Genomic DNA, 16067 nt, shown 5'->3' with positions numbered 1-16067 from the left:
CAAACTTGACCTGACATAGCTGAACTGCAGGATATGCACTCTGTTCGTTTGTCTGTTTGTTTGAGACAGAGTTTCACTCTTGTTGCCCATGCTAGAGTCTAATGGCACAATAACGGCTCATAGCAACCTCTGCCTCCCAGGTTCAAGCAATTCTCCTGCCTCAGCCTCCCGAGTAACTGGGAAGACAGGCATGTACCACCACACCTGGCTATTTTTTTTATTTTTATTTTTAGCAGAGATGAGGTTTCACCATGTTGGTCAGGCTGGTCTCGAACTCCTGACCTCAGGTGATCCACCTGCCTCAGCCTCCCAAAGTGCTGGGACTACAGGCATGAGCCACCATGCCTGGCCTTTTTTTTTTTTTTTCTTTTTTTTTGAGATGGAGTCTCACTCTGTCTTGCCCAGGCTGTAGTGCAGTGGTGCGATCTCAGTTCACTGCAGCCTCCATCTCCCGGGTTCAAGCAATTCTCCTGCCTCAGCCTCCTGAGTAGCTGGGATTACAGGCACATGCCACCACATCTGGCTAATTTTGTATTTTTAGTAGAGACAGGGTTTCGCCATGTTGGCCAGGCTGGGTTTGAACTCCTGACTTCAGGTGATCCACCCAACTTGGTCTTCCAAAGTGCTGGGATTACAGGTATGAGCCACCGTGCCCGGCCACTCTTTTCAAATATACATGAAGCATTTGCTAAAATAGACCAAATCCTGGACTATAAAGCAAATCTCAACAAATGTCAAAGAAGTGAAATCATATAGAGTATGTTTGTATGTTCTCTGACCACAGTGAATTAAATAGGAAGCAATAATAAAAATATAGCACAGGGCCAGACGCTGTGGCTCACGCCTGTAATCTCAGCACTCTGGGAGGCTGAGGCGCATGAATCACGAGGTCAAGAGATCAAGACCATCCTGGCCAACATGGTGAAACCCTGTCTCTACTGAAAATACAAAAAAAAAAAAGCTGACCGTGGTGGTGTGTGCCTGTAATCCCAGCTACTCAGGAGGCTGACACAGGAGAATCGCTTGAATCCAGGAGGCGGAGGTTGGAGTGAGCCAAGATCATGCCACTGCACTCCAACCTGGCAACAGAGCAAGACTCCATCTAAAAAATAAATAAATAAATAACAAAAACATAGCAGGGAAGTCATAAAATATTTGGAAAGTAAGCAATATATCTCTAAAATTATCACTCAGGTCAAATTAGAAAATATTTTGAATTGATAATAATGGAAACGTGGCCAGGCATGGTGGCTCATGCCAATCATCCCAGCACTCTGGGAGGTAGAGGCAGGCAGATCACTTGAGGTCAGGAGATCAAGACCAGCCTAGCCAACATGGAGAAACCCCCATCTCTACAAAAGATACAAAAATTACCTGGGTGTGGTGGTGCACGCCTGTAATCCTAGCTACCTAGGAGGCTGAGGCAGGAGAATCGTTTGAACCCAGGAGGCAGACATTGCAGTCAGCCAAGATCGTGCCATTGCACTCCAGTCTGGGTGACAGATCCAGACTCTGTCTCAAAAAATAATAATAGAAATGTGACATAACAAATGTGTCAAGTGTAGCTACAGAAGTTTTTAGAAGGCAAACGGTGGCTCTAAATGCATGTATTAGAAGAGATTATTAAAAATCAAATGACCTGGCTGGGCACAGTGGCTCACGCCTCTAATCCCAGCACTTTAGGAGGCCAAGGCAGGTGGCTCACCCGAGGTCAGGAGTTCAAGACCAGTCTGGCCAACATGGTGAAACCCCGACTCTACTAAAAATACAAAAAATTAGTCAGGCATGGCGGGGCACACCTGCAATCCCAGCTACTCAGTAGGTTGAGGCAGGAGAATCGCTTGAACTCGGGAGACAGAGGTTGCAGTGAGCCAAGACGGCACCACTGCACTCCAGACTGAGTGACGGAGTGAAACTCGAGTCTCAAAAAAAAAAAATCAATGACCCAATGACCTAAAAATATCAGTGACCTAAGCATTCACCTCAAGAAGTTGGGGGAAAAAAGCTGGAAAAAGAACAACAGATCAGGAGCTTGAGGGCACATAGCTGAAGTCCTACCTACTCAGGAGGCTGAGGTGGCAAGATTACTTGAGCCCAGAAGGTGGAGGCCGCAGTGAGCTAGGGTCACATTACTGCATTCTAGCCTGGGTGAAACCCTGTCTCAAAAAGAGAGGAGGGGGGAGGGAAGGAAGGGGAGGGGGAGGGGAAAGGAGGGGAGGGGGGGGAGGGGAGGGGGGGGGGGGGAGGAGAAGGGGGAGGGGGGGGGGGGGGGGAGAAGAGAGATGGCACAAATTATTAATATCCATCACTACATATCTTGCAGATATTAAAAAGATTGGCTGGGCATGGTGGCTCATGCTAGTAACACCAGCACTTTGGGAGGCCAAGGTAGGAGGATCATTTGAGGCCAGGAGTTCGAGACTAGTCTAACATAATAAGACTGCATTTCTCCCCCTCCAAAAAAAGACAATATTACGAACTTTATGCAAATTATTTGAAATTTTAGATAAAATGGAAAAATTCCTTGAAAACCACAACTTACCAAAAATAAAATAGAGCATCTGAATAATTGTATTTTTATAAAAGAAATAGAATTTGTAATTTAAAGTCTTTCCACAAATCAAACTCTAGGTCCAGATGGCTGGTGACTTCTTCCAAACATATAAAAAATAAATAACATCAATCCTACACTAGCACTTCCAAAGAACAGAAAAAGAGAGAACACTTCTCCACACATTATATGATATCAGCATACCCTTGTTAACAAAACCCAACAGGGATCTTACAGAAAATAAAATAAAAGAAAATCTGGCAATATATACAAAGGACAGGCCGGACACCGTGGCTCACGCCCGTAATCTCAGCACTTTGGGAGGCCGATGCGGGTGCATCACCTGAGGTTGGGAGTTCAGTACCTGCCCGGCCAACATGGTGAAACCCCATCTCTACTAAAAATACAAAAATTAGCTGGGTATGCTGGCGGGCGCCTATAATCCCAGCTACTCGGGAGGCTGAGGCAGGAGAATTGCTTGAACCCGGGAGGGGGAGGTTGCAGTGAGCTGAGATTGCCCCACTGCACTCCAGCCTGGGCGACAGAGCGCGACTCCATCTCAAAAAAAAAAAAAAAGAAATGGGGGACGGACAAGGAGTCTTTCAGTTCAATTCCCCCTTCCTCGGCCCATTTCACCGAAGCCTGAAGCCGAAGAGAACACGAGCCACAGCATGGCGGGCGCAGACATCCCCGCCTTCCACCACCGGACAGAAACTCTGGGCCCACCGCCCGCTCCGCCAGCGCGCATGCGTGGCACACGACGGCGGCCAGTGTCCACCTGCGTCTTAGGAGGAGCCCGGGTGGGGAGGGGGCGGGGCTCAGGCGCTGCGCACGCGCACTCGCGACCCCTCGCCTCCTTTTGCTCTTTCTGGCGGGAAAAGCTCACGCACTCCTCCCCCAAGTCAACTGCCGTTCGTCGTTCGTGGCCGTCGGTTGTGTCCCGAGACTAGGACGTGGCTCCAGGTGCGCCCTGCCCCGTGGCGAGGTTCCCCAGAGTGGCCCTTCCCAGCCCCTACCGAAATCCTAGTGAAGCCGCCCATATTGTGGGAGAGATTCCCCTGCGTCAGGGCCCCCCAAATCCTATTAAAATCCTGACCAAGCCGGGCGTGGTGGCTCATGCCTATAATCCCAGCACTTTGGGAGGCTGAGGCGAGTGGATCTCCTGAGGTCGGGAGTTCGAGACAAGCCTGACCAACATGGAGAAACCCCCGTCTCTACTAAAAGTACAAAAAATTAGCTGGGTGTGGTGGCAGTCGCCTGTAATCCCAGCTACTAGGGAGGCCGAGGCAGGAGAATCGCTTGAACCTGGGAGGCGGAGGTTGCGGTTAGCCGAGATCTCGCCATTGCACTCCAGCCTGGGCAACAAGAGCAAAACTCCATCTTAAAAAAAAAAAAAAAAAAAATCCTGACCACTTGGGAGGCCAAGGTGGGCGGATCACGAGGTCAGAAGATAGAGACCATCCCGGGGAAGTGAAACCATGTCTCTATTAAAAATACAAAAAATTAGTCAGGTGTAGTGGCGTGCACCTATAATCCCAGCTACTCGGGAGGCTGAGGCAGGAGAATTGCTTGAACGTGGGAGGCAGAGGTTGCAGTGAGCTGAGATCGTGCCATTGCACTCCAGCCTGGGTGACAAGAGTGAGACTGCGTCTCAAAAAAAGAATCCTGACATCCCCTCAGAAATACTGAAAGGAGTCCACCAGAAAATCTTACAGGTGACCCCTGAAATCCTGTCAGAATTGTCTAGAAGTTCTGTCAGACTTGTCCCTCAGAGCCTGCCAGAGACTTTCCCCAAGATCCTGGTACTCTCCCCAAATCAGCAGAGATGCCTGGACTTCTGTCAGAGATCCCCAGAAATCCTAGCAGGTCCCTCCCAAACCCAGTCTGACCTCAGATTCCCTCAGAGAGCCCAGAAGTCCATCAAAGACACCCCAAAAATAGAGACCCCGAAATGCAGTCAGAGAGCCCTGCAGAAATCAAGACCCCCCAAATCCAGCCAGAGACCCCCAGAAATCCAGAGACCCCCCCAGAAATCAAGGCCTCCAAAATCAAGCCAGAGACCCCCAGAAATCCAGTCAGAGACCTCTGCAGAAATCAAGACCCCCAAAATCCAGCCAAAGACCCCAGAAATCCAGTCAGAGACCCCTGCAGAAATCAAGACCCCCAGAATCCAGAGACCCCCCGAAGAAATCAAGACCCCCAAAATCCAGAGACCCCAGAAATCAAAGCCCCCAGAATCCAGTCAGAGAGCCCTCAGAAATCAAGTCAGACCCCCGCAGAAATCAAGACCCCCAAAATCCAGTCAGAGACCCCCACAGAAATCGAAATCCCCAAAATCCAGCCAGACACTCCCCAGAAATTCAGCCAGAGACGCCCCCCAAAATCTTGTCAGAGCCCTTGAAAGCCCTCTAAGGCTCACACCACCCAGAGCTCCTGCCAGGGCCCCATCCTGCTTCAGTGTCCCCGTCCCAGTCCCATCAGACCCCCGAGATCAACCAACACCCTCGGGGTCCCTCAGGACTTCGTCCCAAACCCAGCCCGTGCGCCAGGGCCCGGCCAAGGCCATCGCCCCCCTTTGCACCCTGCAGAGTGTTCCAGACCCTGGAAGGGCCTCTCTTCAAAGACCTGTGTTTCCAGAACGTTCCAGAAGTGCACAGTGGCAGCGGGCCCACGTGGCTCAGGGAGAGCAGGTGCTGGGGAGCTGGGTGAGGACAGGAGAGCCCAGGCTTGACTGGTGGCCCCAAGGGGCGCCCATGCCCACTGTGATGATAGCAGCACTCGGGTCTCTCTGTAGCTCCCAGAGTGTGGCCACTAAGGCATTGAGTCGGCCTGGGTGGAATGGAGGCAAGATGGGGCCCCCCAAACTCCTGTCACTGCTTCAGTGACTGCCCAGAGCAGCTGCAAGTGGGGCTGGCAGGGATGAGGAGGAGGTGGCCTGGGCTTGGGGAACCGTGTACATTCTGAGTTGGAACCCAGGGGAGCAGCAGATTTGGGGCTGCGATGAGGAGAGACCTGTGGGTTGCCCAATGGAGAGAAAAGGGACAGGAAGAGGCAGGAGCTTCAGAGACTACTCCACGCCACTCTAGCCTGAGGGACTGGAACTTAGTCCTGGGGCACTAGGGAACCATGGGAGGGTTGGGAGCAGGGGGCGAGGCAAGATCAAACTTCCGTGAGAAGCCTGCCGGCCAAATCCAGGCTGATGTGGCAAGAATGGCAGCTGTCCAGGGCCGTGTGGGAGTCAGACACAGCCCCTCGCTTCCCGGAAAAGGCCACACGAAGCCGAGGCAGGATGCAGGAGGGCATGCCAGGCAGAGTCCTGGGCGCGGGAGTGGTCTGTAGCTCAGAGTGGCTGGAGCATCATGTGCGATTTGGGGTGCTGAGGTGGGCGGTCAGCCCAGGGCCTTGGCGTCAGGGCCAGGGTCTAGCCCGTCCCCAGGGTTCAGGGAGCCATGGAGGGGTACTGAGCAGGGGAGGGGCAGGTTGGCTCTGGGGCCCTGTGGGGACAGACTGGAGGGCAAGCCTGGGGATAGGAGGCTGGGACAAAGTCCAGGGAAGAGAACCAGGCAGCCTGGGCCAGCGATGAGCCATGTGAAGGAAGGGAGGCATTGACACCCCCCAGCCCACCCACTAGCCCCTTTGATGTCAGCCACCTCGTTCCCCAGCCCACACCTCCAATCCATAGAACAGGTCAGAGCGGAGCTGCTCAGGTCCCAGCGGGGGTGGCAAACAGGTTGTGAGGATCCAGAGGTCCTGGAGCACAGGTGGGGCCAGGCAGGCCCTGACCCTTGGTGGCTGCTCTGAGGACACCATTCCCCTGCTTCTCCTTCCAGGAGTGCACAGGGCAGCTGGTCCTTTTCCGTCCCTCCCCGTGAAGGAGGGAGGCTGGTAGCTTTGCCAGCAGCTGCGCAGCAGCAGGGCTGGCCCATGGACCTGCCCGAGGGCCCGGTGGGTGGTCCCACTGCGGAAAGTAAGTGACTGGGACCCTGTTTGTCCCAGGGAGGGTGAGGAGGGAGCCATGGGTGGATGGGCACCAGGCTGTGACTCGGGAACTTGGGAGAGGTGACTGAGGGTAGCTGAGCCTTTGCATGAGTGCAGGGTGGAAGGGAGGGAAGTGACTCTGGTGGATTAAGTGCCTACTGTATGCCCGCCCACCTGTCTGTACCCCTTATCTCCTGTGGGGAGGCTGGACTGTGAGAGCACAAGCAGCCGCACCCCTTACTCCTTTCAGATCGCTGCCCAGATGGTACTTCTTACTTTATGTAAAGCAGATGCCCTGTGACACTCTCTCCCCTGCCCTGCTTCACTTCTCCTCATAGTGCTCACATCTGTCATGTTTTGTCTCTGTCTCCCCCACTAGAGCATGAGCTCCACAAGGCAGCGTCTGTTTTATTCACTCTGGTATTCCCAGTCCCTAAAGCAGCGTGTCCTGTGGAAGTACAATATGAGCCACATATGTAATTTGATATTTTTTAAAAGAAAAAAGGAACAGGTGAAATGAATGGTAATAATAGATTTTCCTTATATACCCAGAGTAATACCCTGTGTATTATATATATGTATGTATTATAATATATAGGTATATTATGTGTATATATAATATATCCAGTATATAGCCAATATAAACATGTATTCAGATATTCTCTTTTTTTCATGCTAAGTCCTCAAGATCTAGCGTGTACTTTACACTAACAGAGCATTTCAATCCACACCAGCCTCAGTTGAGGTGCTCCAGAAGGAGAGACTGCCCTATTGGTTGGAACCCCAGAGCAACTCCTGACTCATCGTAGGAGCTCAGTTATTGTTGAGTGAACAGATGGACGCAGGCTGAATGGGTGTGAAAGGCGGCTTCAGGGGGTGGGGAGGAGGTACTAGCGTTGCCTCTCTGAAACTCATCTGCCAAGTGAGAGAGCCTAGTCTGATGGGGATGGCAGGGCCCCTTTCTTAGAGGCTCCCAGGCATCCACAGCACAGCCTGCGTCTTTTTCTACGAAGCCCCAGGCCTCAGGAGGCTGTCCAGGTAGGAAGGTCAGAGGCAGACACCAGGGTATGGGAACCAGAGGACAGGCCATCTAAACTTCACCTGCACCAGCAGAGGGCGTGCAGCCACCGGGATCTGGGTGGCAAGGGCTGAGCCAGCTTCCAGAGTCTAACACACCCAGAAGGAGAGGTGGAGACAGAGGAAGGCAGAGGGAAAAAGAAATAGCAGAGGAGGGAAATAGAAGGCTTAGGGAATGGAGAGTCGCTGAGATATGGGAAGGGAAGCACAGAGACTGAGATACAGGAAAGAAAACGGGGACAAGGGACATGGAGGCAGAGAGACAGGACATGGGGAAGAGAGACTGGGAGAAAGATAGAAAGAGCCAAAGAGAAATGTAAAGAAGAGGCAAGGACAGAGACATAGAGGAGAGAGAGACACTGAGGAAGGAGATCTTTCTCAGGAACAGGAATGGCATCTCCCTGGGGGAATCCTGGGATGCGACTTCAGACACATGCTGATCCTCAGAGCCAGCATGACCTGATGCCAGTCCTGAGTTCTATTCCCAGCTTCGTTCTCTCTGGCAAGCCCCCCTGGGTGAACGATCTCACTGGGCCTCACGATCCTTGTTCATGTAACATGAGAATGACAGTGAGGGGGCTGGGTGGGGTGGCTCATGCCTGTAATCCCAGCACTTTGGGAGGCCAAGGTGGGTGGATCACTTGAGGTCAGGAGTTCAAGACCAGCCTTGCCAACAGGGTAAAACCCCATCTCTACTAAAAATACAAAAATTAGCTGGGCCTGGTGGCAGGCACCTGTAATCCCAGCTACTCAGGAGGCTGAGGCAGGAGAATTGCTTGAACCCCAGAGGCAGACGTTTCAGTGAGTGGAGATTTCGCTACTGCACTCCAGCCTGGGTACCACAGCAAGACTCCGTCTCAAAAAAAAAGACAGCGAGAGGAGGAAAACAGACTGGGGCTAAAGCCCTGGTCTTCCCTAACTGTAAGTTCACACGCCCCTTCCCTAGGGCCAAACCTAGGAGCATGGGTTCAAGCCAGAGAAGATGTAAATTTCACTCACTAGAAAGAACCCTGGAAGAGTTAGAGGGATGAGAAAGTTGACTCATACGTTAAACAGGGTGACTTTTGGTGAGTTCTTAGTTTCTCTATGCCTTAGTCCCCTCATTTGTAAAGTAGGGATTATAATAGCATCGATTATTATTATGCTACTAGACAGTTCATGTAAAGTGCTCAGAAAAGGCCAGGCACCTACTAAATGCTCAATAAGTGTTCAATTCTGTTCTTGAGTCCCCACCACGTGCCAGGTCCTCTGCCAAAGCCTTTCTAGATTTTATCTCATTTTCTCTCTAGGAAAGAGGTAACACCAACCCCATTTTCCAGAGGAAGAAACCAAGGCCCAAGAGAAGTTGAGTCCATTGCCCCAAGTGCTGCCACTTATCTGAGGCCAAGCCTCAGTTACCCCCTGGATCTACCCAGTCCTGCAGCCTGTGCTCAATGAGCTGCTGCACCCAGCTGTTCAAGGCCAGGGCAGGGAGCCTAGAAGGTCACTGCCAGCCCTGGGAGAGAGGCTGGGCCAGCCCAGTGGCTCCTGCAGTTGAGGATCTCTTCCTATGTCATGGAGCATTTGTTGAGCACCTACTATGTGCAGGTGTTGTGGCTACAACAGTAGACAAACCCCAGGACGTGTGTGTGTGTGTGTGTGTGTGTGTGTGTGTGTGTGTACACATGTGTGCTTCACATACACAGAGCTAACTCAGCCCTGGTGAGGAGGATCACTCTACCCACCCACCCCCCATTTTACCAGTAGGGAAACTGAGGCCCTGAGAGAACAGACTTGCCCACAGATGTGCAGCTGGACTCTGCACCCAGGTTTATGTGACACACTCATATGGTTTGATCCAGCTCATAGCCATTCCCTCACTGCCCACCCTGCCTGGTTTACCCCATCCCTTCATGTCTCAGCCCCCGGCCATGGGCTCCAATGATGCCAGCCTCACCTTAGGGATGCAGGGAGGAGAGAGACCTGGTCCCCAGGGTGGGCTGGGAGACCGGAGATGCAGCAGGCGGGATCGATCTGGGCTGCCCACGCATTATTGGATTGTTCCTGGCTCCTGGGCCCCCCTTCACTCTCAGCTCCTCCCAGAATCCTCTCTTCTTTGCCCTCCCCCGCCCTGTCCCTTTCTGAGTCCGGCCTGGGAGGCTGGAGAGGAGAGGAGGAAAGGGTGATCTCAGAGTGTCCTTCTCTGGGCTCCTAAGCCAGTTGGACACAAAAAGACAGCCGGGGGGACTTCCTGGTCTGAAAGATGGGGGGAAGTAACTCAGAGACTCTCACATTGTTGCACCCTCCTGAAGCTTCCTGCTGTTCCCCGCTGGCCCTAACTCTAGGTGCTCTGAGTGAATTCCCTCCCCTCTGCAGAGCCCAGGAGGCTGAGGACCTGGGGTCACCCCCTTCCTTCCTCATTCTTCTCACTGGTGAGCTGAGCCCTCTTGTCTCCCCAGTGTACCTCTGCAAGCAGCCTGAGGAGGCAAGGCTGGGGATGCCGGTCAGCTTGGAGGAGCAAATACTCAACTCCACATTCGAAGCTTGTGACCCTCAGAGGACAGGTGGTGGGGCAGGAGGGGTGCTGGGGACCAGCGCAGGCGGGAGAGGGGTGGAGGCTGGGAACTGAGGCTCAGGGAGAAGACTGGGCTAGGGCCCTTCTTGGGGGTATTGCAGGAACAAAGTAGGAGATTGTGGGAAGCTTCAGGAAGAAGAAAGTGGATGACGGGGTGAAGGCCTTTTAGAATGAGGAAAACTTGGGGGACATTGATGGAAGAGGGTAGAGTTTTGGGGTCATAGGATGGGGGAGGGAGGCAGCCACCATGGTGGAGTGGGGCATGGCTGGTGCTGTCCCCATGTCCATCCCCTTTGCTTCACCTTGTGATGGGGGAATGACTGGGCCCCATTTCCAGGTGAGAAAGTAGCCTCAAAGGAGGGGAAAGGGCTTGCCCAGCGTGTCTCCACTGGGCTATGAAGCAGGAGTGCCACCAGCCTAGCCAGTGACATCCTGCTCCCAAGCTGCTGCCAGTCCATACCCACCACTCCCCACTTGCCCCAGACCCCCTCACTGCATGCTCTGTCCCAGGCACTGTGGCTGTGACCCAGGTGCTGGCCTACCTGGAGGCTGTGACAGGCCAGGGTCCCCAGGATGCACGCCTCCAAACATTGGCCAACAGCCTGGACCCCAATGGGGAGGGCCCTAACGCCACTGTGGACTTGGATACTTTCCTGGTTGTCATGCGTGACTGGATTGCTGCCTGTCAACTACATGGGTGAGTCCCCACATCTTCATCCTCCTCTGGGAAGTCCTTCCTAAGATCTAACCTCATACCCGCTTACTGGAGCCAGCATCCTTTAGGCCCAAGGACCTACTGTGTTTGGAACGAGGTTGTGGAGAGAAAAATGAAGAGATGGGATTCAGAGGGGTAGATAGGGAGTCTGAGGACAAAATAATTTGGATAAGGAGGCAGAGGGGGTCTGGGAGACAGAAATAAAATGGGGCTGGAGAAGGGAGGAGCTTGGGGCTGACGGAGGTCCCTCGCCATCCCTTCACCCAACCCATTCCTTGCCTCTCCTGCTTTTCCATCTGGCCGCAGGCACTTGCCATCTGGCCTCACCCTCCTACCCTGTGGTGCCAGCTCTCACCTGTCCCGGTCCCCTCCTCCCACCTGCAATCCCCCTGCCTGTGGCTGGTGAGGACTGAGGGGCGGCTACAGTGGGGCTCTAAGCCTCATCCCTTTGATACAGGGGATTAGAGCTGGAAGAGGAGACCGCCTTCGAGGGAGCTCTGACCTCCCAGCAACTGCCATCTGGTGAGATTGCTATATATAGAATGAAGCAGGCAGGCCCTGGGTCAGACAGTGTGGGAACTTACCACCCAGGGCAGAGCAAGGGATAGGGTGGGAACCAGGGACCTTTACTGTAGCCTAGAGCTATGAGTGTGACTTTCTAGGTCCTCCGTCCCTTCCTTCCCTGAGCTTTGGGGTTTTCTTCTTCAGAGGATGGTTTCTAACTCTTCCTCCTCACACCAGCCCTATTAGAGAGGCCTACAAGGCCCCGCCTACCTCTGCTCCATCATCATTAACATCACCTCCTCCTCACTCTAGTCCAGGCATTCGCAGGCCCACTGGTCTTGCTGCCCTTCCTTGAATGTGCCCCACTTCTGCCCAGCACAGGCCCTTGCTCAAGCTGTTCCCCTCCACTCCTCACTCCCCAACCCCCTAGACTTTGTTTTTGTTTTTTGTTTTTTGTTTTATTGAGATAGAGTTTCGCTCCTGTTGCCCAGGCTGGAGTGCAATGACGCGATCTCGGCTCACCGCCACCTCCGCCTCCTGGGTTCAAGCGATTCTCCTGCCTCAGCCTTCCGAGTAGCTGGGATTACAGGCATGCTCCACCACGCCCAGCTAATTTTGTATTTTTCGTAGAGACGAGGTTTCTCCATGTTGGTCAGGCTGGTCTCGAACTCCCAACCTGCCTCAGCCTCCCAAAGTGCTGGGATTACAGGTGTGAGCCACTGCTCCAGGCCGTTATCCTTCACACCTCTGGCAAAGGGGAAGCCCTGGTATGCCCCTGGCTAGAGTTCCCTGCTTCCCATGTTCACTCCTAGGCTTGTAGGCCTTTCCACTGGAACGTCTACCTGCAAAGGAAATCTGAGTATCGAGTTAGCCACCGGCGCCTGGGTTTAGTTGGCTGGTTTGCTCACCATTATATCCCCAGGACCTCACATATAGGAGGTGCTCCATAAAAAAGTCATGGACCGGGCGCGGTGGCTCACGCCTGTAATCCCAGCACTTTGGGAGGCCGAGGTGGGCGGATCACGAGGTCAGGAGATCGAGACCATCCTGGCTAACACGGTGAAACCCCGTCTCTACTAAAAATACAAAAAATTAGCTGGGCGAGGTGGCGGGGCCTGTAGTCCCAGCTTCTCAGGAGGCTGAGGCAGGAGAATGGCGTAAACCCAGGAGGTGGAGCTCACAGTGAGCCGAGATCCGGCCACTGCACTCCAGCCTGGGCGACAGAGCAAGACTGCGTCTCAAAAAAAAAAAGTGGTCATGATTACAGCCGTGAGCCTATAATCCCAGCATTTTGGAAGTCCAAGGTGGGAAGAACATGTGAGCCCAGTAGTTTGAGACCAGCCTGGGCAACATAGTGAGACACCATCTCTACTAAAAATAAAAAATTAGCTGAGTGTGGTGGCACGTACTTGTGGTCCCAGCCGGGACACTGAGACGGGAGGATCGCTTGAGCCTGAGAGGTTAAAGCTGCAGTGAGCCATGATTACACCACTGCACTCCAGCCTGGGCAATAGAGCAGGATCCTGTCTTAAAAAAAAAAAAGGTGGTCATGTTCCATTTCTCTAGCCGTACAAAAAAAGGTGGGGAGGGAAGGAAGTTCTCTTCAACCTCCTTCATCAGGCTTGGGGGCCCAGGGAGGGCTGCGAGCAGAGGAGGGACTAGAGGCCAGGAGGACAGAGAAGAGGCTGTGGTGAGGGTCCAAGAGGAGAAAGCAAGGGTCGCGGTGTAGAGACAGAGAGGAGGGGCGGAGCAGAGAGTCGGGCAGGAGGAAGAAGTCTGTGCTCTGCTGGACTGGGGGTGACAGGGAGCGAGGGAGCCAGGTCCGCCCAGTGGCTGGGTGGTTGGTGGGGGATCTGGGAAGGGGAAGGTGAAGTGCTGACTAGTGTTGGGTGTAAAGCATGTAGGGGGTTGGGGTTATCTGGGAGATCCAGCCTGAGCTCAAGGTAGAAGACAAGCAAGAGGGCTTTACAGTGGGTATAACTGCAGCCCCAAAAGCCCATGAGATCCTCCAGAGCACAGACGAGGGTGGAGCCAGACAGAGACCAACCTCATAGCCTTGGGGCACCTTACATTTAAGGGTAACAGGGAGGCCAACGCCCTCTTGTCTGTCTCCCTCCAGGATGCCCAGAAGCTGAGGAGCCAGCCAACTTGGAGAGCTTCAGAGACGAAGACCCCAGACCCGAGCTGTACCTATCCTCACACCCCTCCCTGACCCTCCTGCCTACGCCCTGTCCCCTCCAGCCTGCCGAGGCCTGGGGAGGGCTTGGGATCCTTCAGGGAAATGAGTGAGGGACGGGCTTTGCCGAAGGGAGAGCGGAGGAGTCTGTCTCCTGTTTCTCTCTCCCTAAAAGAGCCACATCTCCCCACCACCAGCACCTACCTCAACCTGGGGAAACGAGGCAGGGGCTGTGGACAGTGACCTGAACCCCTTCCTTGCCCCTAGGCAAGCCACAGCTGACCTGCTGAGCAGCCTGGAGGACCTGGAGCTCAGCAACCAACGTCTGGCTGGGGAGAATGCCAAACTCCAGCGGAGCGTGGAGACAGCTGAGGAGGGGTCGGCACGCCTCGGGGAGGAGATCTTGGCTCTGCGCAAGCAGCTTCGCAGGTGGGCTTGACCCCACATCCACCCTCCCCAGCGCCCCGCCTCCATCCTGCCTGCAGCACCTGGCTTCTATCTCCCATGCTCGCTGTCTGCATCCTGCTCTGTCTTTGACTCTGTACCTGTCCTTTCTTTTCCCTTTTCTGTTTTTTATCTTTTGTGTCTCTCTGGTTCTTATCTCTCAGCCTGTTTTGTCTTTTTATCTTTCCCTGGAGGGTTCAGACTTCAATCTCTCTCTCTTTTTTTTTTTTGAGACAGAGTCTCACTCTGTCACCCAGGCTGGAGTGCAGTGGGCGTGATCACAGCTCACTGTAACCTCTGCCTCTGGGCTCAAGCGATCCTCCCACCTCAGCCTCCCAAGTAGCCACAGGCCCACCACACTGCCTGGCTAATTTTGTTTTATTTTTTATAGAAATGAAGTCTCACTGTGTTGCCCATGCTGGTCTCAAACTCCTGGGCTCAAGCCATCCTCCCGCCTTATCATCCCAAAGTGCTGGGAGTACAGGCCTGAGCCACTGCACCCAGGCTAGATTTCTCTCTTTATTCTTCTCCTCTCTGATTCTTCATGTCATTTGCCCTTTCGTCTCTCTGTGCTTTGTCATTCTTCATGTTTATCATGGTCTCCGTGTTCTAGTCCCCCACTCTCTCTAGGTCTCTTTCCCACCTCCTCCTCTTTTAGGTTAAAACTTGGTCTCTATGCCCACACCAGGTCTCTTTCTCCTCTTTTCTCTCTGGGTCCCTGTCCTCCCCTCTCTCTGGGTCTCTGTCCCTGCCTACCATCGGGGATCTCTCTGTTGTTAGTGTCTCTCAGAATGGATCTGTCTCTGTGCTTCTCTGCCTTCCTCTCTCTCATATGGTTCATCCGCCCCCACGCCCATTCAGCACCCAGCAGGCCCTGCAGTTTGCCAAGGCCGTGGATGAGGAGCTGGAGGACCTAAAGACTCTGGCCAGGAGCCTGGAGGAACAGAATCGCAGCCTTCTGGCCCAAGCCCGGCAGGCGGTAGGTCTGACCCAGGGGAAGGAAGGTGCCCTCGCTCTTCTTTGTTTCCTGGAGTCAGAGTGGCAGAGTGTGACTACGGAGTAGGAAGGGGCAGAGGTCACCTGGCTTTCTCCCTCTCTCCAGGCCCTGCTCACCCTAGACTTTTTCAATCTTACCTGCCATCCTTCTCATGACAAAGGAGATAGCAGGAGCCATTAGGGCTTCCCAGACCCATTCCCCCAACCCTGTCCTTCAATGACCAGGCCCTGGTTGTGTTCCCAGGGGTGAGGGAAGGGCAACATGGGGGTAAGGAGGCTGGAAATGAAGCCTTTGTCCTCTCTCTGGGGTTGGTCAGGAAAAGGAGCAGCAGCATCTGGTGGCTGAGATGGAGACTCTGCAGGAGGAGGTGAGTGGAGGCCCAGCACCCACCCCCACCCCTTCCCCAGTCCTTAGGGTCTTCTTGACAGCGCTCCCTTCTGCCCCCAACACCCCAGCAGCCTGCCACCAAACAACCTTCAGCCTGCTTGGGGAGACCTCCGAATGTCAGTAGTGTGGGAATGTCCCTGAGGTTACACCACACTGTGAGAACTACCATGCTTGACAAGAGTGTGGGGCATGGGGTCAGCCTACATGGGTTCAGACTGAGGCCACCTACATAAGCGTGGACCAGTCCCTCCCTTCTCTGTGCCTCGGTTGCCTCGCCTATAAAGATGAACAAAACAGTGGCATCTGTCTCATTGGGTTGTGTGAGACTTCAACTAGAGGATACTTGTAAAGTCTTGGACACGAGGTAGGACACATAGGATGTGCTCACTAACAGTTAGCTCATGTTGTTTCTATATTCGTATTTTTTTACAGTGAATAAAACAGCCAGGCACAGTGACTGATGCCTGGAATCCCAGCACTTTGGAAGGACTAGGTGGGTGGACCCCTTTAGCCTAGGAGTTCAAGACCATCCCAGGCAACATGGCAAAACCTCATCTCTACAAAAAATAGAAAAATAAGCCAGGCATGGTAGTGTGCACCTGTAGTCCAGCCACTCAAGAGGCTGAGGTGGGAAGACTGCACGAGCCCGGGAGACAGGTTGCGGTGAGCCAAGATTGCATCACT

General features: G+C 53.6%; 1 protein-coding gene across 2 annotated transcripts in view; it reads left to right on the top strand.

Annotated features, from left to right (window-relative positions):
* The first annotated feature begins 3441 nt into the window (after nucleotides 1–3441).
* Nucleotides 3442–16067, top strand: part of CCDC155 (coiled-coil domain containing 155) — a 29964-nt gene continuing 17338 nt past the window's right edge. Inside the window, exons 1-10 of one of the 2 annotated variants that reach the window (XM_023182522.2) lie at nucleotides 3470–3514; nucleotides 5140–5932; nucleotides 6382–6518; nucleotides 10045–10149; nucleotides 10671–10857; nucleotides 11333–11397; nucleotides 13499–13565; nucleotides 13823–13984; nucleotides 14861–14978; nucleotides 15313–15363. In XM_023182522.2, coding sequence (XP_023038290.2) covers nucleotides 5751–5932; nucleotides 6382–6518; nucleotides 10045–10149; nucleotides 10671–10857; nucleotides 11333–11397; nucleotides 13499–13565; nucleotides 13823–13984; nucleotides 14861–14978; nucleotides 15313–15363 — 1074 coding nt within the window. In that variant the 5' untranslated portion in view covers nucleotides 3470–3514; nucleotides 5140–5750. Of the gene's footprint in view, nucleotides 3515–5139; nucleotides 5933–6381; nucleotides 6519–10044; nucleotides 10150–10670; nucleotides 10858–11332; nucleotides 11398–13498; nucleotides 13566–13822; nucleotides 13985–14860; nucleotides 14979–15312; nucleotides 15364–16067 lie in introns of both variants that reach the window. The other variant, XM_023182523.3, reaches the window with a different exon arrangement.

This window comes from Piliocolobus tephrosceles, chromosome 21 (assembly GCF_002776525.5).
Source record: "Piliocolobus tephrosceles isolate RC106 chromosome 21, ASM277652v3, whole genome shotgun sequence".
Lineage (NCBI taxonomy): Eukaryota > Metazoa > Chordata > Mammalia > Primates > Cercopithecidae > Piliocolobus > Piliocolobus tephrosceles.
This window is presented reverse-complemented; position numbering and strand designations above follow the sequence as displayed.